At 31.5% G+C, this 23,694-nt stretch overlaps 1 protein-coding gene across 3 annotated transcripts in view; it reads right to left on the bottom strand.

Moving 5' to 3' along the window:
• The window catches only part of LOC123694785 (protein held out wings), a 64,957-nt gene that overhangs the window by 20,228 nt on the left and 21,035 nt on the right, over window positions 1-23,694 (bottom strand). For all 3 annotated transcript variants that reach the window (XR_006751863.1, XM_045640351.1, XM_045640352.1), the window contains exon 2: window positions 583-716. Coding sequence is in view for 2 of the 3 variants with exons in the window: in XM_045640351.1 (XP_045496307.1) it covers window positions 583-716 (134 nt within the window). In the remaining variant the exon portion in view is untranslated. The remainder of the gene's footprint in view (window positions 1-582; window positions 717-23,694) is intronic.

Raw genomic sequence — 23,694 nt, 5'->3', positions numbered from 1 at the left:
CGGAGGTATCATTTGTTACAATCAATGAACGATATCATTCAGGACAGTGCGGGTTTCAACGAAGCGTGTAAGCCAATCGAAACACGAGATCGCCCTGACATAAGTCACCAAATGTAGCAAGCTGACAGCCTTGTCTTTCTATTTATATGACTAACACACGTTCATGCTGTCCCCTGGTGCAATAAAATTTACAACCTGTGACACTTATCTTGATTCACGTCGTAATGAGACAAAACCCTTTAGGATTACGGTTTAAGAATGCGAGATAGCTTTACTGAGCTCTGGTTTAAGCTGATGGATCTGACAAGAGTTTAATTTTGTCGAGCAGACTATATAAATGTTTTGTTATGTGTGTTGAAACTGTTAATGTAATTCCAAGGTTCATACGTTTCATTCATTAAATCCATTCATAACATTACGAAATAATTTACAATTTAATATTCTGCCCGTTATTTGCCATTACATTACATCATGCAAAAACATTGTCATCGATTTATTATTTCATTAGCCAATACATTGAAAAATAATATGTACGTAGGTATTTGGTATCTGTAAACTGAATGATAAATATAAATGACTTACATCTGGATGTTCTTTGACTGGCACGTATACTTTTTCTGTGAGTGTGGTGACCATGCCTTCTGCTTCCGGAAGAATGAGGGGCTCTTTCTTCACCCCATTTATTTGGAATAGATTCGCGCGGACCTTTGCAATTTCTGAAAAGAAATATTAGTTTATTAGTAATGGAATTGTTATGCGACATCTGGGTCTATAAATTAGAGCAATAAAATTCAGTATTAGTGACGATAATTTAAGACGTCCGCCCAAATGTTCACTGGAAATTATAAAATTTAATGGAGCGCTGAAAATTTGCATTTATGAGTTCTCTATTACGTCTCCAGGAATACAGACAGAATTAAACACAAAGAGTACAGAGTTATACAAACAAAACGTTAGTAGGTCAGCTATTAGAAAGAATTATTCAACAATCACATAATGGCATGAACTAAATAAGATTATAGGTACTGTAAATTAATTGTTTTTATTTCACGCCAAACGTATAATTTTTTTCCGCGTTTATACATTACACAGCTCACAATTAACGGTCAAAGTAAATGGTTCCATCAAGAATTTTAACGATCTCACATGAAGGGAACCGTTGTATAAACATTGAATTTCAATATCTTCCTTATCCAGATAAATAAGTGATGAGTCATCGCTTAGTATCCGGAGTACCTACATAATTGTACGACCATCTGTTTTTGTAACATCTCATGCATAAAAAGTGTGTCAGATCTTGGTTCGTTGCAACTGCACATTAAACAACCTACACGCAGATATCTATATAGAATCTATATATCTATATATCTAGATAATTCTAACGTGATTTAATTACTACAGAGCACATTAATGCATCTGAATTGATATATTCAAATGGCATATGGTACGGTGAAGCCAAGCTGAATTCTTTGTTGAATGTATGAGCTGTTTTTGGTTCACATGGTATCAAACGATACATGTTCGAGTGTCCATACGGAGCCCATTGAGGTCTGACGACAATGTGGAGGCTTTCACGCCATATAAGGGTTGAGAAGAGAGTAAACAAGCCATTAACCCGCAACGGAGTTCGTTTGATCATCGGATTATATATTTAATTGCTACCTTCGCACATAACGATGTCACTTTTTAAAGGCATGATTTCGCCATTGCTTTGCATGTTTCTTTTTATGCAAAAAATGAATGGAAATTTTGTTAGTATCTACCTATTAAATTTGTTTATTTGTGAGCATAATATGATATATGATGATAATTCTAATTTGTTTCAATATCCTGTGCTCATTTCTTGTGTAAAAATATTTGGCCTTAGGTACATACATCAAAACCTACACTTATAACAGTTGATTATAAAAAAAATCAGAAATAAAGCTTCTGTATATCCAATATGGTTAAATCTTGGTTAAATCCAATGTTAAAACGTTTACAGACATTACAAGGCGAACTTGGCAAATCACTTAAAGTCGTAAGTTTGAAACGTGACGTTGACGAGTGTCAAAACGGACCGGACAACTTAACAATACAAACGTCAAGTTTAAAGAGATGTCAAACAGATGAGGCCATGCATGAGATAATACTGTAAAAGGCGATTTTTCATTAATAAACCGTAAATTTAAAGGTTTCGTTCAAATTTAGAAATGATTAAGTTCTTCCAGCTCGGAAGAAATCGATGTATTCTCTCATGCGATAGAATATAGAGGATTTGTAAAATGGGCAAATATATTTTATACACAATTTCTCGATTTTAGCATTCGTCAGTAGGTAAGAACCAAAATAGTAGGTACCAAAATTGCAATAAACGTTTAATTTTACAAGATTCACAAGTATTATCCGCTAGACGCTCCTCAGCATATCTATGCCAGCACCATATATAAAAGGCTTTGTTGACGCAGGTGATCTTGAGGTTTTCCGTCCATCATTACACGCTCTATGATTAATGCATTCAAATTTATGATTAATGTATTCATACATGATACAACGTAGCTCATATTGTCACTTTGAAGTTATGTCACAACTCACAACGCGTCTTTGAAACTTGTATGAATGTGGAACGTTTAAAGACGTGCTGTTCATTCAACGTTTGATTTGAAATAGTTACATTTTTATGATTTAGATATGGTAAAGAATGATTATTAACCCAGTAATATAGTTAATGTTATGCAATAGAAACAAACAGAGATAAAGCGATTTATTGGTTAAATAAAAAATATTCAAAGGTAAACGTTCTCTTCACATAATGATTCATATCTGATAGCATTGTCTAGGGTTTTCCTCCCAGTTTTCATTTATTTGTTCAATGATATTAACTCGAAAGATAATAAGATAAAGATGAGTACATTTATCATTTTAACGTTTACATACAATATACATAAATGAATCAAATGAAAAATATCATTATAAATAAAAAAAACAAGTATTTAGTTATCTTCTAAAATGACAAACCAATTGCGACCACAAAAATAACTAGGTGGTTGGTAGGCAACCGCAAGTATATCATAATAGGATGCTTGTAATTCCAGTAGTCGAACCTATTATTTACCTAATATGTTCTATATCTCTCGAAGAATGAATATTTATGAATTTAAATGCATTGTATATTTTATTCATGACTTTGAGGGAAATTTACCGCTCATTAATACAAAATATTCATAGAGATTCTATTTTTAGGCAGGTAATATCTTTTAAAAATTAATATAAATATGATAATATGTTTTTGTAAGTTTAACTTTTATACTTAGATCTACACTTGAATTGAAATAATTATATCGTTTATAATATTATGCATATACATCGTTAGTGCAGTACAGTTTCATTCGCCACACCCGCATTCTCTTATACACCTTAAATTTTACACATATTTTTTTTTTCTCTTACTCCCTATTGTAACCAATTTTAATTTATAATAATTAAGTACTTGCTAAGAGGCTTTTTGTGTATTTATTTTAGAGGCAAGCTGTTTCTCCTAAACACAGGTTGCCCAGTAACCTAGCTAGGGAAACATTGGCTTGTATAAATAATTGTTTTGGTAGCCTTTTTATTTATATATTTATATATAGTGCATATATTTTATTACAATAAGACAATAGTCATTTATGACTCACGCACACAGCATAAATAATTTAATTAAACTAAAAACATTTATCTCATAATGATTTATCACACTCAAATACATAAATCAGTTTAACAAAAAGTCACATTTTTACTGGATTGGCTAAATGGGTACATAATAGAAAATGAAATAAAAGTAAATAGTGCAGCAGTCAAGAATACGTAAACCCATGGTTAAAGTTCTAAGAAGGAAATAAAACTATATAAAAAAGACATGTAAACATCTCTAGAGAAGTATGCAACGTTAGTTGTTTTTCTGCTTTTTCACCATTTGAAACATTTTTCGGGCTTTTACCCGAATTCTTAAAAAAAATAGCACTGGCATTTCGCACAATACCTTCACTGGTATCGCAAAATCTATTATCTATTTACGTCACAGTGTCTTGCAATTATAATTAATCAATACGCGGCTATTAACTCAGTCTCAGGATCACTTTCATTTTTGCCGTCGACTCGCGGAAAATTAAATCACATTAATTAAATAATAGCTCTCGCTTTATAAATCAACGAAACGTGGTAGTGAAGAGTAAAAGCTAGCGTCTAGACGTTGGAATTACATGGTGCGTTAATTATACAAGACAAGTACAATTGGAGCAGGTAAGCAAGATGCATTGTAGCGCATGTCATAATGATAAAATACCGCCACAAGTTTTTAGCTCATAACAGAATACGCCTTAATTGAAATATAAATATGACTCTCTAATTTGTTTGAGACTCGTTGTTCCAAAGTAGATGATGTTTATTGTTATCATAGGTAAAATAAAAAACATATTTACACACTTAATAAAAGTGTAAGTGCCTAGAAATTTAATTGATTATTATAAGATATGTATTTGAAGCGTTGGTGTGTAGTGTCATGGAAGAATTTCGTTCCTTGCGCAAACCTTGAGGAACATTCCTTAAATCTAGTTTACAATTATAGCCAGCTACATTACTAAGTTGTATTTTAGAATAAGAATAGAATACAAAAGCGAACTAATTAATGTACCTAAAATCATTCTGGTAATTTTTTGAGTTGTTATACTAAACGTCGTAATAGAAGTTCCGTTGTTGTATTTTCAAAATCCGGTTTTTTATGGATTGTCTGTTTTGAAAATAAGAAATACATACGATTTCATACATTTTGCATTATATACCTATACTAGGGTGAATACCCGTAGTGCAGTGAAAAATCAACAGTAAGTATACTAATAACAGATAACAATGTTAGTTTTATCAACGACACTGTCACGACTTACACATGAAAGTAGATTTCCTTTTTTGCAATACTTTCTATAGGTATATGTATTTTATAGACAATAGATGCTACAGACGTGTGCCCAGATAGTGGGACAGATAAAAAATCTTAAACATGTAAAAGAAAACGTTTCAATAACATGGGTAACCCTTTAATTACCCTCATAAAATTGAATACATTTATTTTACTCTACTTTCAGGGTACAATAGTTGTAAGCCTTAATGTAGCTAGCATGTAAAAGGTTTTGAAAGCCGGCAATACAAATGAGGAAAGAAATGAGAACAATGTAAAATGAACGGGAATTTTCACACGTGGAGTAGCGATGCGTAAAGAGCCGGCGAGCTTGCTTCCATTGGCACATGACTTGTATCACGCAAGTGTATTGGATAAAGTGGTAGATACTATGCGTATTTAATTATTTTCAGATTTTTTGTTAACATGAAGTAAGATTGTGATCTTTACACTAACAAATAACTAAGCAGTATTAAGCACACAAAGAATATAAACTTTCGGATAGATACACTCGTATTATTTTTATTACATTGTACAACTTCAATAAAGAACGAACATTTTAACCATTTTCTTATTAAAATCAACCGGGAAACAAATATTAATATCCATAATATCTTACCGCCATAAATAGAACAGTATACAGATACTCATATTGACGTATGCCATGCCCATGCCCGTATCTGCACAACATTATCACAACAATATTTCCTTGCAACAAATTGCACTGGCATAGAAATTTGCTATAACGGATTTATGGTAGCCACGGAATCATAAAGCATAGCATAAATAAACAATGATATTCCTGTTTTCGACGATGATTCACAAAAAACGAGTACGAACGCAAAATGTAAGATCAAATATAATTTAGATGCTATTACAGCACTCATTTAAGGAACCACTCTAGGTAAATGTTGTTTCAAGAACATTTAAGCATGTTATTTAAACAGGCCGGTCACTTTCAGTCAATAGAAGAACATACTTCCTGCTGACTATGTCAAGTGCTCATGTTGTTATGTTTATGCCTTATGTATATTCAAACGGTTGTGACTAGGAAGCCGACTACATTAAATAAGACATCATTTAACTTTACATTTAAATATCATTTATTTAAATTACGTGTAAGTATCGTGTACGCTAACTGGAGATATTTTATCTTCGTTATGATTCAATTAATATTTGCTGCTTTAGAAGTAAAAGTCCGTATGTATCTTGTTTCTAGATTCATATATTTTATGAATCTAGAAACTATGAGAATGTAGTTAGTTATGTTAAGAGTACTTTTTAATTACTTCTTCAATCAATCACGTAGTGAGAAGAAACTTACAGGACAATACAAGAGCATATTTTGTGTTTATCGCTATAGTTTGTTATTTTGTGAAATACCAGAATAAGTCACTGAAATAATTCTGTCATCACGCTAACAAGAAATTTATAGAAAGGAAGGAAATTCTACCGCCTATTAGTCAGTACTTCCATCCTATCCTTATCCTCCTTCCAAATATGTTTGTACATTTATTTTAAACTGAGCTATTGTATTTTGTTATTTGTTACATGACGTCACATGTTTCTGTTATATTTCGTTACAATACGATAATTTCGATACGGTCAAACGTAATGACGCATTGACTCATTACAAATTTTCAAACAAAACATTTATAAGAAAACAGAAAATAGCCGAAACAAATATTTTTTGTAGTATTTAATATAAAATTTCTAATGAACTAGACTAAATCACAACTGATTGGTTTTCATAGCTTTTGAGATTACGATCCCGAAACGCGTCTTTGAGAGGCAATCGCTCTGCGTTAGCATACAACAGATTAACAGGTAATACAACAAAGTACTTTCTAATAAATAATAATTCTAATAAAGTCGTAATCTTCTTATATATAAAAATGAATCGCAAAATGTGTTGGTAAGCGCATAACTCGAAAACGACTGAACCGATTTTGATAATTCTTTTTTTATTATATTTCTTGAAGTACGAGGATGGATCTTATGTAGAGAAAACGTAAACATGTACCACGGGCGAAGCCGGGGCGGACCGCTAGTTTCTAATAAAGAGATTAATAGGCAAACCATATTAAAAAGCTTCATTTTGACAAATATTGACTCCGTAGCAACCTAATTCTATTAATTCTTTGAAATGAAACAATAAATAACTTAATTGAATTCTGTTAATTCTATTCACATCTCACAAGTTTTCAAAATTGATACTCTATTCCGAAAACTTATTCATCACCACAATGTGTGGGATGACATTGATTCCTCTCAGAATGGTGACGAAATAAGATTGATTGTGAGTCATTTCTCAATGACCACATGTTAAGGACACGAGGCGAAGCAAAAAATATATACGTACATACGTTTTAGATGTCGTTAAAGGAATTAATTGTGATCATTTACAATTCTGCATTATTTGTAAAGTTGCAGATTATTATTGAGTCTTGTCGAGAATTATTGTAGTACCTTCTAAATCAGTTCGTTGTTTGCTTGTAATTTATCTGACACAGGTACAAATCGTGGTATTTATTAGGTAAGTATGTTTGTAATATTGAGTGTGTTTAACGTTTCCGTAAGAAAATTGAACAGTGTAATGTTTCAATTGCGTATTTGGCAAGCGATATTCAAGAGAGCTTGCGAAATGCTTCCACTTTAATGTAGGTACTTAGTACGTGAAAATTTATGCGTATTTGACGAATGTGTTAAAATAGCGAGGTTTACAGCCGAATGCCGGAGACACGGATGTTATGGCTCTGTCACTGTTAATTTTGTATTATGTTTATAGAAAGCATTTATTATTGAGTATTAATAATTTTATTACAACCGTCTACGCAGCTGATGTAAGTATATTCCTTTGTTTGTAACTTATAAGTTTAAGACATAATTTATCACTGAGTCTTAAATAAATCCAAGTTTAAACTGGCCTTCTATCCTTACGATAATTTTATATATCTACAAGTAGGTAACCTATACGTCGAATACCAAGAATCAAGACAGTTGCTCTGGATACAACGACCTACAATTTTAGGATCCAGCTGTAGCATGAACGGTGCGCGGTTGACGGTTCTTTTATTATAGCTATAAAATCGCTGAAGTAAACCAACAGTTAACTGATTTAACGTCTAATATTTATTTTTCACGGTTTACTTGTAAAACGGTGTAAATAGAACGCGTTTATGGTGGCGAAAACTATTCAACGCGCTGCCAAAGTCGCGTTAAAGTTTCGTAATAAACTTTTGTTAGTGTGATGTTTTTTCGTCGTATGATTTTATGTAAACATTGATTCTATGGATAATTAATAGTTTATAACGTCCGGTGTTAAACGCTAATTAATTATAAACTGCGATTGATCCGAACTGTGTCAAAGAATTTAGAGCGGAAAAAATAAGGAAATAATAAAAAATATACGACAGAAATTCTTGGTATTTTTTTAAATTGATTTATTATGTCCTTTAATAATTAATAACGTATGTCTCAAAAAAGTTAAATACCTATCATCAGATTTACGTATAATTTTTAAAATGTTTATCTAATTATAAAATATGACTATAACCCGTTAACTCATATCGCTAGTAATTTTAAGTTTAAACTAGTTATAGAACCATTTACTATAAACAGCGAAACTATTTGCTATATAATAGAATGCTAAATAAAATATGACTAGCATTATCCATATTGGATCAAAATTAGCTAATAAAACGAGCTATTCTGAATGAAATAATACATTTTCGAGCACCGGCTCATAAATCTTACCGCCCGCAATAATATTTAATACATAATGGAACTTTGACATCGAGACAATAGATAATTCGGGCACTTGGCAGGTACAGGCATGGTACAGGTAATAAAACGCTTGTCAACCTAATCATTAATAACACTACATCTTGTGGTAGGTAATACAGTCAGAAAATATTCACATTTAAATCTATGGTTAGTGTAAAATGTAAATGCGTTTTTGATATTTATAGTACCTAAATTACTATTATATATTTATTTTTGAACTTTATAGTACCTACCTATAAGACCATTTAAATTGAGCTTACTTACTTTACAAATAGAGCATATTGGTGTAAAGTTGGTAGGTAAAAGTTATACAAGTAACATTTTTATATACAAATATTCTATAGTCGCTCACAATAACAATCCATTTATCACCTACACTTCAAAGGTTTTATTTACCCTTCACGTCACGTCAGTTTCGATTTTGACGAATACATAATAATGAGGTGTCGGTAGTTGATATCTATCAGATTCCGCCCACGCCATACCATGACTGTACCAGGTGCTGATGTGTCATTTAAAGCATTGAGACGTGAATTTGACCATGTTATGGTAATTAAGCGGTACGATTAGTTAAATTGAATGAAATTGATTATGTTACCAATAAATCTATTTATAAATCCAATCGAAGCTTTGTATACGTACCTACTTTAAGTTTTTGTTACACGCAAATTAATCATTTATTAAGATACTAGCTTTCCACCCGCGACTTCACCCGCGCAGTCAAAGAAAGACCCGCATAGTTCCCGTTCCCGTGGTATTTCCTGGATAAAAACTACCCTATGTCCTTTCTCATGTACCAAAATATCTCTATACCAAATTTCATGCAAATTAGTTCGGTAGTAAAGGCGTGATTGAGTAACAGACAGACATACAGAGTTACTTTCGCATTTATAATATTACATTAGTATGGATAGAATAAAACTAACAGGCTGTCAGAGACAACGCGAGCACGCATTTTTCGCGACGCGATTTCACGAAAAATGCAAGTCAATAATTTCTAATTATTACTTTCTTAAAAATCTATGTAGGTAGGTATTAGGTATTGCGAAGAAAGCAGTTATTCGATCAACGATACAAATGGTAGTTAATAGATTACTTTTCCACTCATTTATGATATCTATCAGATGATATTATATTTATCTACCATAAATCCTTATGTTAATAGCAGCATCAACGAGCTTTTACTTTCTCGTCTCTGTAAACTAATAAGTTACGTATCAGAAACATAAAATTTTGCACAATATTATATCACTAGCCTCAAACACTCGCAAGCTGAATAAATATTTATAGAAAACACTTAAACTATAAGTAGCAGACTTCTTAAATTGCGAAATAAATGCTTACGTGTACAAGACATTTGCAAATGTAACTATTGAATATTAATAAACTATTTTTTCCACTTGCAATATTGAATTACAAATCATGTTATATTTACACAACAGATAACATATTTTCAGCTCCTAAAATAAAGTAGATTCTTACGATTTCTTGTAAACATAAAATGAAATACAGTGGTAATATAATAAATTAAGATGAAATGCGTTTGTTTTTCCAAATCTGATGGATTTCGCCAATGACCTATTATACTAGTAGACGGGGCATACGCCAACATCATTGCACTAAAAAACAGCGTAATTAATACATACCTACTTACTTACGCATTATCACCAATACAGTTGTTCTCTCTTTCACTCTCACGCACGAGAGATATACATGTCTCACTCATGTACTTCGTAATAACAACTGCCGATTAAAATATAAAAAGAACGTCCAGCCACGACGCTGAATGGTGCGTGACTAAGTGAAACTCGGGCACTTAGCTGAGTTTTTTCTTGCCAAAAATAGAGAGCGGGTAACGTATCTAGCTTTTTTATATATCATAGGATTTCGCTTCAAGATTTTCTTCAACTATATTATTTACAATAACAATACTTCTACTACAAGTTTGGATAATGTAATTATTATGATTGTTTATCTCTCTAAATAATTCTAGAAAGATTTTATTAGTAACATTGTGTACAAACATCGTTTTTGGAGCAAAATTGATGACTCGTAAATCTTCGCTAATCTTATAAGAAATTGAGACACAGTGCAAGTATTTCGTTGTAGCTATTAAAAAGTATTTACGAGATTTATTTAACGATTTGTTGGAATTTTAAACTTTATTTATGGAAATTTTCCTAGCAAATACCAACAAGTTAGGTTGGCGAGGTTCCCAGTTATTATTGAAATAGCCACATTTGAGAAATTATTCCGTTTTATGCATTATAATGCCAGGCTTCATTTGCTTAATGGCAATGAAGCAGTATTATTTTAATGTAAACGTTATCCTTGGCAGCAATATTCTCTATGAGAATTCATGATGTGCTAAGGCGACATTTTACACAGGTGGAACAAGTTTAAGCGATTACATGTTGATAAACAAAGACGTTATGTAGGTACCCCTAACCACAATTTAAATCATACTTAAATAAAAGACTTATTACCTATATAGAGGAACCTTATAAGTAAAATGGACGCATGAGTTTTTACGTATGTTCATAGGTATATATCCCAAGGATTGTTGTATTCGTTACTTAAATGATATGTCGTGTTTTCTATTGCTTGAAATTGCCCGGGTTTTTTTTAGTATTCTTAAAGGTTTCAAATATATAATTTTTTCCATGTAGGTACCTATTCCTTGTACCCAGCAGGTATTGCAATGTTATTTCGATTCGAACAGATTACATCATCGTGACAAATACTAAAGCTGACAAAATGATGCATAATCTCTAAATCAATTATCTTATTTAATTTTATTACTTCATTGTTATAAGAAAATCTAAGAATTTATTTAATATTTTCCTATATATAAATGTGACCATTGTAATGTTAAATCAATTTTACTTTTGCATATAGATTGCCTTTATCGTTTTCACCATTAAATGAATATAAAATATTGTTATCATACGGATTGTTAATTATTATTTAATTTTCAGGTAAACCCGCATAATAGACTTGTTATAACAAAGACACTGCGACATCAAAGTGACAGCTATGTTTTTTTATACAGTCCATCAGTCAATAGTGACGTTATATAAACTATTAAGTCAACTTCAATGTTGCTTTCAGCCATGTATGGGAGTACTCAGCGCTTTGTATGTTGTAAGTCAAGACGTCAAAACATGGTCACTAAAGGTCCGTAAATTAATCATAGGGCAGAGGTACACGGACCTCCCGTGGGCCTAGCACTCACTAATTGATTACGGCGCTTGTCCACATCACAAAAAGTTCAAAGGTCCTTCGATTACACGTCAATCAACATTTTTTTTGTCACATTCGTCATGCATTATGTCCATTATTCTATGCCGCTAATAAAATGTTCAAAACTAATCGATATAATGTATAAACGATGGGATTTTAATCCGTTGTGCCACGAAGATGACCGTTGTCTTTAATCGCAAATATATTGCATGAAATAACATTAATCAATTTATCCTTATTTTGCAATATATTTTATAAGTCATTTGTATTACTAAACAAATTTATCGCACACGATTATTCAAAAGGAATTGATTTTACTACTAATCGCACTAAATGTATCGCCGGTTATTTTTTATACGAGGTTCCCTTAGTATAATGTTTCCGGAGTGACTTATTACAAAATTTAATATATTATGATTCAAGGATGGATTTATGATTTTAATATTCGTGTCATTAGCAAAAGGATATAATGTTTAATTTAAGGTCATCAAATGTTATCTCAGTAATGTATTTGCTAGAAATCATCATCATTAAAATGGATATGTCTAATATTTTCTAATTACATCTTTTGTTAATAATGTCATAGGTAGATAATTGATAAAAAAAAAAATCTGTTTTAATGTAATCTCCAAAAAAAGAATTTTTCCTGTATAAATCATTAAAAAAGACGTTTTATAATATATATAACCATGTATAAGGCATTAAGAAAGATAAATTGCATTGTAATTTTGTAAGATTTTTACTGTATGTGTACCAAAAGTTTTTAATAAAATAAATAAATAAATAAAAATGGAAAAAAAAAAAAAAAAAAAATGTCATGATGTAATCGGAATACCAGTGTCTAATATTAGTGTAATCATGTACCTATTGATATTTTTTGAATTTATGAAGTTAAATTAATTAGGTACTTTTTCATAATCCATTTTACATTTACATAATACTAGCGGTCCGCCCCGGCTTTGCCCGTGGTACATATGAAAAATAGATGTTGGCCGATTCTCAGACTTACCCGATATGCACAGAAAATTTCATGAGAATCGGTCAAGCCGTTTCGGAGGAGTATGCAGACTAACATTGTGACACGAGAATTTTATATATAAGATAATTTTTTCCATCTATTAAGATTGCACTTATTTCAAAAGAGCTATTCCAATTAGTCATCATATTATGAAAAAAAAACCAATAACCCTTCAACTTACATAATTTCAACAGAAGTTCTCAGACCAAAATGCATAAAACACTCAAGTTAAGAAATGGTAATTAAAATAACTGTGGGGTTAGGTTCGCCTTCAATTGATTCGGTTGGCTGAGATGTAATTAGTTATTTAAAGGCAATGCCGACGGTAGCTGGCGGCTCGATTGTACCTACATAAAGGGCTTTATATTCGTGGGCTTAATACTATGTTTGAGTAAACTGCTGTTTTGTTCTCTAATGTTTAAACAGTAAGAGACACTGGTCAAGACATAAAACCATGCTTGTATCTAGCCGAAACATATTGGGTAGAAATGGACTGTTAAAACCGGGTAATTAAGGAAATAACCTACATTATGCTTGGCTTATCATACCTATAGTTTAAGGAAAATTGGAACACCATAATATACCTAAAAGCTAATATACGTACGTTATAGGTAGAGTATAATAAGGTAGACAAAATTTCAACAGCTGCGTTTATAAATTATCATGTCTAAGAAGGGCAGAGTATAATATAAGAAATGGCTAACAATCGAATTATGGAAATAAATCTTGTGTCAATTGAGTTATCACTATCACTACATAGTATAAAACAAAGTCGCTTTCTCTGTACCTATGGCCCTTTGTATGCTTAAATCTTTAAAACTACGCAACGGATTTTGATGCGGTTTTTTTAATAGATAGAGTGATTCAAGAGGAAGGTTTTAGTATATAATTTATTAGGTTTTAGACAAAGGGGGCGAAGCCGCGGGCGGTAAGTTAGTTTATAATATAACAATGCTTTATATAAAAACATTGTTATATTATATTATAAGTGTTTTTATTTTTATAATATAAAAACACTTTCTATGTGACATTCAGGCCATACATGTTACGTATTTATCATCCCTTTCTGATCACATGTGCATGTCAACATGTGTTACATACTGGACTATTATGCAAGCGCCTTGTAAGAGTACTCAATATCAACCTACACGTACTTAATTGCAAAACCCAATCACTCTTCCTCGAGTTCTAGAATAAGTATCCGCCTACGATAGATTATCTCAATATCGAAGGTGAATTGATCGCCCACGGTTCACTAGCTGTAACAAAGTAGCCGATTCGCTCTTGTCTTAGTCAGCCATGACCAATATGGACATTTGGTTGATGCAGTGTGGGTGGAAGACACGGCCCCTACCCTTATAAGGGAATCTAATTCTGCGCGTAGTGCATGTCTCAATTATGTAATGTGGACTCTGAAGTGGTTTGTTTCAGATGCCCATTAAGAGCATGTTTATTTATGTAACAAATGTTGAAGTTGTTGTTAATTAGGTAATTGATATGGAATATGTCATGAATAATTGTTGTGTTGATGAATTGTTTATGTTACAATATATAAATATAAATGAATCCTGTGATGGCGATTTTTTCCTATTTACTACACGTTGTCCTTTTCGTTGCTGTCCTAAATTTTAAATTTTTATGGGGCAACCAACCCACAAAAAGTACCTACACACATAATACAGAAGACATGAATGATTTTTTTATATCTTTTCTCGACTATATTTTTACAAGTATCGCTTGAAGTATTGAGCAATTAGAAGTTAAGAACCCTCATGTGTACCGTTTATCTACACATCAAATAGTAGGGAACTTAAAAATCAATAATGCTCTATCTTATCTAAAAATAACTTTGAGTTATGTAATATGTTTAAAAGATATAGGTACCGCGGTTTGTTTAAAGAAGCAGCCGATCATTAGAGCCTTTATCAAGATCCATAATATAATAGAAGTATTTAGTAAGGCTGAGATCTTAGCTTTTAGAACAATGGAAATATTATCTATAAATGAAACGTGTGATAACAAGGCAAGAATTGTAAAACTTAATGGAGGCTTTCAGATAGGTCATTGCATACATCCCTTTCCTAATAAAGCCAATTTAAACCTTTGCACATACATACGAGTGAAGTATAATAATTTAATAACTAATTTGATGAATGTGTTTATGATTTAATATTTATTGAACAACTGATTTTGCTAACGAACGTTCATATACGTCTGCCAATTAAGTGGACTTTGTCATAGAAAATGTCAATTAATAGTAATTGGTTAATTTGTTCATGAAATTGGTTCTTATTCAATTCACAGTATTAATAGTTAACCTATTAATTTGAAAGTGTATTAACAAAATTATGACCAAAGTGTTTATTTTATGAAGTATACAAATCACCCAAAAAATTCTTCTTCTTCTCTAACTAGCAGCAGACCACACAGCAGTCGAATCCCTAAATCTTGCTTTTATATAAATCTTGATTAAGGAATAAAATGAATCATAATAATGCACATTCGAGTAGGATCGTGGCTTGCTATTCTCCTAGTAGACAGTAAAATAGTTTTCCCGTTACTTTCCCACATATATAATATTTATAATGGTACAATCAGACACAACACATGAACGACTGATAGTTCTAACCACAGGCTGTAATTCACACGAATGGACCATTGTGAGGCTTGTGACAAATTACGAAACCTCAGTCTACATTTCTTGATGACAAATAATACATTGTATGGAACTCAATTTGCATAGCGATACTTACAGTTAGGGCCGCTGCAGTATTTGGGTTAAGACGATAAAATATACGCAGTAGGTACAAACGTGATACAGAACCAAATTTAATTTAGCACAGTTGAAACAAATCATAACTTTTATGAGTCTATTCTGGTTAAATTGAATTATGAGAATTTGCGTAAGTCAAAATTCCTAAAAGTTGCACAAAATTTATGTTAAATTAAAACAGACTAATCCTGCAGAACTATTAAACAATATACTTTATTATACTACTATTATTGTATAGAACTTTTAATATAACCCACAATGTAACAAACGTATTATATGACACAATACTAAGCCCTAAGGAAGCAGTAATTGCATGCAGTCGACAATATACCTTGAACAATAAAATTGTTATAAATACCTAATGGTCCTTCCATTTGATCATCTGATCTTTGTCTTTATAACCCTGTTAACTATAAAAGGTGATTTTGCTGGCTGTATCGTTTAGAACAAAATACCTCACAGATTATGTCACGGCGATAAAGGGATAAGTGGACGGAAGGTCACGTTTTGCAGATATTCTGCACCTTATGTGATAATGTGAAAACTATTATCTACTTTATAGTTTCAAAAGAGCTTTCCTAAATAATATATTTGTCAGTTAGATAACTTTTAACAAGGTATAATATCGAGCCAGTGACAATTGGCAAGTGACCGCTCAAGACCGGGGAAGGTGGAGATTTCTCGTTTCGGAGGCCAAGACCCACTTCGGGGTTTCAGCGCAGGAGTAAGTAAGTAAGTAAGTAAGTAAGGTAATATCTATTTCCAAAGTTATTATTGTAATGTAGTGTCAATAAATAACAAAAAAATGTAATGTTATTGAAAGTCGATTTACAATACCTATCCTTCGAATGTTAATAATTTTCCTACCAGTTAAGTAGGAAATACATAAAACAATAGAATGAAGAAATGCCGTAATATAATCTGCATTAACATCTGCAGTCAATTTGCTAGTCGGTAGGGCATTGGTAGGGCACAAACGATGCTCTTTGTAACTTGAGATCCCTTCATGAACGAGGGCGCACCCTTTATTATAATATACCGCTTGCTGAAAATAAATTATAGGATAGTAGTGCCTTATTAATAACTAGAAACATATTATATTAATATGATAAGATTTACAGTTTTTCAAAAGCTTCCACATTGTAGGTAATCAGAGATCAAAATTAGATACTTAATAATTTTACGATGAAAATCACATCAATATCTTAATTAATTTAGCGATAAAGATTAAAATACAATATAACCTACGAGAATTTATTATCTTATCGACAATTATTTATTGTTATTAAACATTTTATGTTTACAAATACACATTCATAAATACCTACTTGAGAATGATGATAGTCACGTGTTTATTAAAATGTATGATACATCTAGCGAAAATGAATAGCATGAAAAGTCGTCTTTTATGATAAAGTGAATACTGGAAAAGGATGATATCTTTATACATTTTCTAAATGAATAAAAATTATTTAATGTAGTTCATACTGAAACACTATCTACATATTATTTTAAGAAGCAAACAGTATTTTACCAATCAATAGATACATCAAAGAATTAAACATCCGTCTTTTCACGATGCTTTTTTTTAACTTTATGACTAAACTGAGAATAAACGAGCACATTATTTGGGTTCTCCAATTGTTACAGTCATCTCGTTAATAAATAAAGCAATTCAATTGATGTTATGATTCATGTTATCTTCAAAGTTTACGAAAAAAAAAGGTTTGAGATTACCTCATTATTACAGCATTTCCATAATTGGTGTTTCTATCATGTTTTGTTAACCTATTACGTACCTATTTCGTTTACATCACAGTTTACATCAATTATTTTTATAGCAACTTTAATTCATGTTCACGTGTATTTACCTACTACATACAATTATTGTACCGTATAAACATAGTATAGCATAGTTCTCTTTATACTATGGTATGAGTGAATATAAAGGGTTCGTTAATGGGTATGTAATTTTAGTAGTGTTTATAATTTTTAATTTAATCCAAGACACCGATAAATATACACTTATTTAACAAGTAATACCAAGCTTTAAAATATATTAATTATTTATATCCCGAATCTACGACAAAATCTAACACACTATTGAATACAAAGCCGGGCTAAATTCCAGGTATACGGTATTAAACACCTGTTGAGCCGCTACAGAATAACAAACTGTTTTGTTATGTTAAATAGACGCCTCATTTGATTTTAAACGAATAGATATCGTACTAGGATTTGAAAATTAGTAAGTGTTAACCTCAATGTTTGGTATAAGAATAGGTTCATATATGGATTTTGAGAGTATATGTACTTAGAGCTTGGAAATAAAATCTTGCTAAATATTTTTATAATTGGTAGTAAGTGCAAAATTGACAAACAATGTTAACAGAAGTGGATACATTCTCCTCAACATTCTTATAAAAAAATCAGTAGATATTATGTAGATTATTATAGGCGAGACGTAACAAAAAACAATAGCTTATATGAACCCTCACGACTTGTACATTATTTACTCATTTCAACGTGTAACTATGTAATTGAAATCGTTTTTATTAGAACTTCTGTAGAATAATAATATAGAAAGAAGTAATCCTTGTGAAAGTGATTTATGATTAACTACCCAGTTGATCTTATCAGATTACTTTTAACATTTTCATTAATTATTATTCTTGCTTTTCTTGATATATTTTTTAATAAATTACATTTTTTAACTACTTTATCACTTTGAGAACACTATGATTAAGTCGGTGCAATAACAAGAAATACAAAACGTGTCAGTTAATCACCATTACTGGCCATCGGCGGTTGTGAAAGTCTGAATCGTTTATAAAAGTTTAAAGAAATGCCTTTTAAAATCATAGGCACGTCGTTAAAGCGAATAATTATGTTTTACGCTAGCTAACATTTTTTGTAGATATACATTACAAAAAATATTAAAACATAGTTCGACTTTGATGCTAGAAAACGATTGCAGATATCAAAAAAAGTAAAAACGCAGATCTCCAAAAGTCAGATTTCATAATAATCTCAATGCAAAAAAATTGAACCATCGTGTACACCTACAAGTAAGCAGTTAAGGCAATTCTGTCATGTTTACTTTATTACTAATCTATTATCACTAATGACATCATCATTGACCAATTTTATGCGAAACCTATTTAACAAACGGATTTAAATAAGAGGCAGCTGTATTTTTTATTTGGCTTTTGAATACATCTCTAGCATAATTTATTTTCTTTTAATATGTATGACGACGCATCCTCTTCATAAGAAAAAGAAAACATTTTATACGAACATTTTTGTGCGTTCTACTCATTAGTAGACGTGCATAATCCAAAATCTGTTCAATAATTCATTCAATAAAACTCCTGGGCATGCATGTTGAGTTAATTATAGTTCTGTTGTCAGTTATATAATTACAACTGCAGCAAGAAACCTAATCTGCCATAGCATTAACAATTCTAGTAAATAATTACAACATTCCACCGGACCTGGAAACAAAAGAATACTAAGAAAATCAACCTCCATCACACTACAGTTATGATGATATTCCGGAACCGATCCGTAATGGAAAAAGTTGAATTAAAGATATACAATAAAACTATATGAACACGCTTCGTCGATCGCAAGTTCAAGGCAAAATCGAATGAAGGGACAAAGAAACTTTGATCTTATTCTTGTGTCATAAAGTCCGAATTCGATCGCTTGTCCCTTTATCGCTACAATAAACGTTTCAAAACTGCAATCACAAATTGTTACGTGGTAGCGGACGGCAACAACCTGATTGTACCGTTAAGTGAGACGCGCTGAACTGACCTAGTGTCGGGAAAGTTATCAGCCGGCCGAGTTCCGCTAAGGCCTGAACTCAATAAGGTACCCATGTGATCACCCTCAACTTTATCTCTTCCTAAATTATATTCTCAACTGCATATTGCCCAGTACTCATAATTTTGATCAAATTCCAAAATTACCTACATATTCAACATCTTCCACGTGCAACCGTAATTTTTACATTTAGTTCTTCAATACTGCTTGGTTTACATTATTTATAAGAGGTAAATGATGTTAGTATTTCCTTTTGTCCCACTTTTAAAGTATTATTATTTATAATGTTGCTTACTATTGCAGTCACTTCAGACATAGGTTCATCTCTTGACTGGTTTAACACTGATTAGAAAACTTGAGATCTAGAATGAGTTTGAAATTGAACTTTATAGGTAGCCTACTTATAAGAATAAGGATTGCACTCACGTCACGGGTCATGAAAATGCGATAAAATCGCGAACAAATCCAAGCTGATGTCATACAATGGAATAGAACAGGACGTCGTTATGAACGTTTTACGAGGATAACAGGAATCGAGATAGCGGTGTCATTATCATTGGCTGCTGTTCTTAATGAATGTTAATTCGCAAGTGGGAATTTATAATATTCGATTGTTATCTCTTATTCTAACGCTTAATATTTGCTGTTGTTTACATAGGTATTGTTTTTTTTTTTTTTTTTCATCTTTTCCAATACCAACGCAACCTACACTTCCAACGGCGAACTTTCTTTTCGAAACACATTTCTCAATTTGATTTAAATCGATTCTTTGTCATTTCCTATACAGTTTGTCAGTTTGGTTCAATCACTTGATCTATTTGGCAATTATATATGGACACGAGATAGTGTAATTATCATTCTTTATCATCGCTAATGAACGTTGATTCGTTGCAAGTGGAACTTATTCAATTGCTATCACTGTTTAAATGACATTGGCCTTTATTTACACTTCGAATTGGTGTTACAAACATTCGAAATTCAAATTAAAACGTGGGTAATCAATAATCAGTAATCTTATTTTGTTTTTAAATAAAATTACTGAAACAAATGTTCAAACGGCCAATGTTAGCTGCAAGCCATAGGTTATAGACAAAAAGCTTTCTTTACCTCCAAGCATGTGGACAAAATCGCGGGGGGTCGCTTGTAGAGTGTATGTTGTCAAAAAACCAATACGTTCCACAGATCCTCATAAAATTTTGTTTTTATTGGGACAGATAATGACTTTACCCGAAATAATAAGTATATTGCCATTTTCTCATAAATTGTTTCTTGGAAGATATAAATAATACTATCATTGACCTATATTTCTCGTTCACAAATTTTGCAATTAAAATGTCATTCATGCATTCTGATTAAGACCTATTAAATTCTCGAGCTATAAACACGGTAGAAGATGTTTATATAGCATCCATAAAACAAGAAATACAGATATGATTATCGCCGAGATCATTAAAATATATCTACATTATTATATAACATTATATGAAGCACTAAGAATCTGTATTTTCAAACTTAAAGCATGCATTATTAGCATGAAAATTAACATATCGATGAGTTGAATTAATTTCTTCTCGTCCAACAAAATCTGTTCCTTGAGTGTGTCCTGTGTATTGCAAATGGTCCCTTCAATAAATGCACTATTTAAAAGACATCTAAGACTAGCATAGGGAGATCCAAAATGCGTGGTTCCAGGGTATTTTTAGCTGCGGGGTCGATGTGCTTGTCTCCCACGCCGATCTCGGTGTTGCTAGTGAAAATATGTGGAACCGAGTGTGAAGTTACCATTTTATTAAGTCGATTATTAATTTTAGAATTAGAACACTGAGATGACAGCGGACACGTGGGCTCTGGCTTTTACTTTTTAATTGGTAGTGCGTTTAATAATTATTGTTTCTTATTCTGATTTCTGTTGTTTCATACATCAAAGATGAAACAACAAAACAATCTAATTTAAAGTTTCTGCATTTATAAATAATCCGAAACAGTTACGTTTTCTTAAAACATTGAACGTGTAGAACATGAATAACACGTTTTGTCACACAATTTGTTACTTTATAAATCATCCTTTTGCATTAAGGCCACCGCTATCTCACACTGATCTAAACTAGAAAAACAATATCATGCGTCACTTTGGTGGCAGCGGAATACTAAAAAGTGAATGGATTGCACTAAAACGAGTTTAGAATTGTTGATACAAATATTAGAGCAAATCATTATGAGAGATAAACAATAACTTTGTTGATTTTATCTGTAACTGAGTATTTATGAACCAATTCTTGTGAACGTTCTCTTATTACCTATTATTTTTTTGACATGTAAGAATTTTGTAAAGAGCTTGATTTAACAATATTTTTTTTAATATTCTGACATAACGTCAGATCATAAGAACGCAATTCCAATCAATGGGTACGGGAAATCCGCCTTGAAATAGGATCTTCTCTTGACGCAATAAACGAATCTGACGATAATATTGCATTTCCTGTAGATAATTTATATACGCTTTAATTTAATTATCATATTAATTAAAGCAACATACTTGTTGACATATCAAGGTTGACGAGATGTTAAAAATAAACGGGATAAAAGGTTGAATTATTAGGTAAAAATCGAGTCGTTAATACAATTATGCAATATTAGATATTAATACGCATATATAAGACCAATTTTGCTATCGAATTGGCTTCTAGGTACCTAATGTGTGTACACACCAGGTATGCTCTTACACTATTTTACGTAAGTACATAGTTGTACACAGTTGGTTAATTGTATATATTTTATCCCTATATGTAAACTTAAAAATGGTGTTTTACAAATTTGTACAATGTTTTAATAAAAATGTATAAATGGAAGTCAGGTAAGTGGGCTTGTTAATAATATAACGACAGATCGTGCGCTGCCTATTATGGAAATCGGTACGTAACAGCATTTTACTATCCTAGTGTCGAATACTTTAAATGTAGGTTATAGATTTATTTTTAAGTTCATCGAGAAATTTCCTCCTAATGTAACATTAAGGTTTGAATGAATAGGTAAAAAACGTGAAATATAACTATCTTTGTATAGTAAATGGAAAATTTTTCTCTTAGGGAATGTTAACAACTATAATTTATAACTGTGACTTTTGTTTTCGTGTCCACGAATTTCATCGTAAAGCGAAAGACTAAAATCTGTGTTAAAAATAACATTTGTCAACACGAATGAAAAATTGGAGACGTAGGCGAGATAGGTACCTACCTACGCCTTTAGAACTACGATCATTCATATTCAAAAAGAAATTTGTAATTGAATTTTTAGCTAAATTTAAGTCCGGTGTACTCTTGCCGTAAGGGACAGTCTACCTATATAAGTCACTAACTCGTCAGTTAATAAAATAATAAAGGTATGTTCCCTAAAAGATTTTGTTTTGCATCAGCAAAAAGTTAGTAGATCACTATGAATTTTTCAATTCATAGTGATCTATTAACATATGAATCATTTATTTCATTCATTAATATATGAATCTTAATTTAATTGTAATTTTATGTGTAGGTACATAATTTTTGTCAATGTTTATTAATGTATTTAATGTGTAATTTTGTAATTGTCTATTAATGTATTTTATAATTTGACTGTATTTATTGAATGTATTAATTTGTAAATTTTTGCACGCCATTTAAAATGTCAGTATATGCGATAAAAAAAATTTATGTTACACCTTATGAACAATATACGAGCAAATAAAGATATTTGAATTTGAATTTGAATAATATTAAGCTTGTGTTGTCACACGTCCAAAAACATGTAAGCGGATGTAATTTTCTGAAAAGAAAAAGTCGTCTAAGGTGTACTAAATCTCGTAAAGAAAGGACAGCGAAAATAAATCTAAGCTTACTAATTACTCTTTGGACGCAGTCCCAACAGATAAACACCTAAACATCGGCCAAAAATAAACAAAATGGCGTCGGGTTCATAATAAAACAATTTAATGGGCCAGCGCGTTTTCCGCGGTGACGAAATTTTGAGCCGACGCATTTGTGTTATGCAATCTGGATCAACATTTTGAGAAACACGTTGATACCGCAGTACCTAATTGCTTGTACTCTTTATTAAGGTGTTTCTCAATGTTAGCCAGAAGGGCTTCTACATTTTAACGCG

This window comes from Colias croceus, chromosome 10, assembly GCF_905220415.1.
Source record: "Colias croceus chromosome 10, ilColCroc2.1".
Lineage (NCBI taxonomy): Eukaryota > Metazoa > Arthropoda > Insecta > Lepidoptera > Pieridae > Colias > Colias croceus.
Note: the sequence above shows the minus strand (reverse complement) of the source record. Positions and strands in the feature narration are given on the sequence as shown.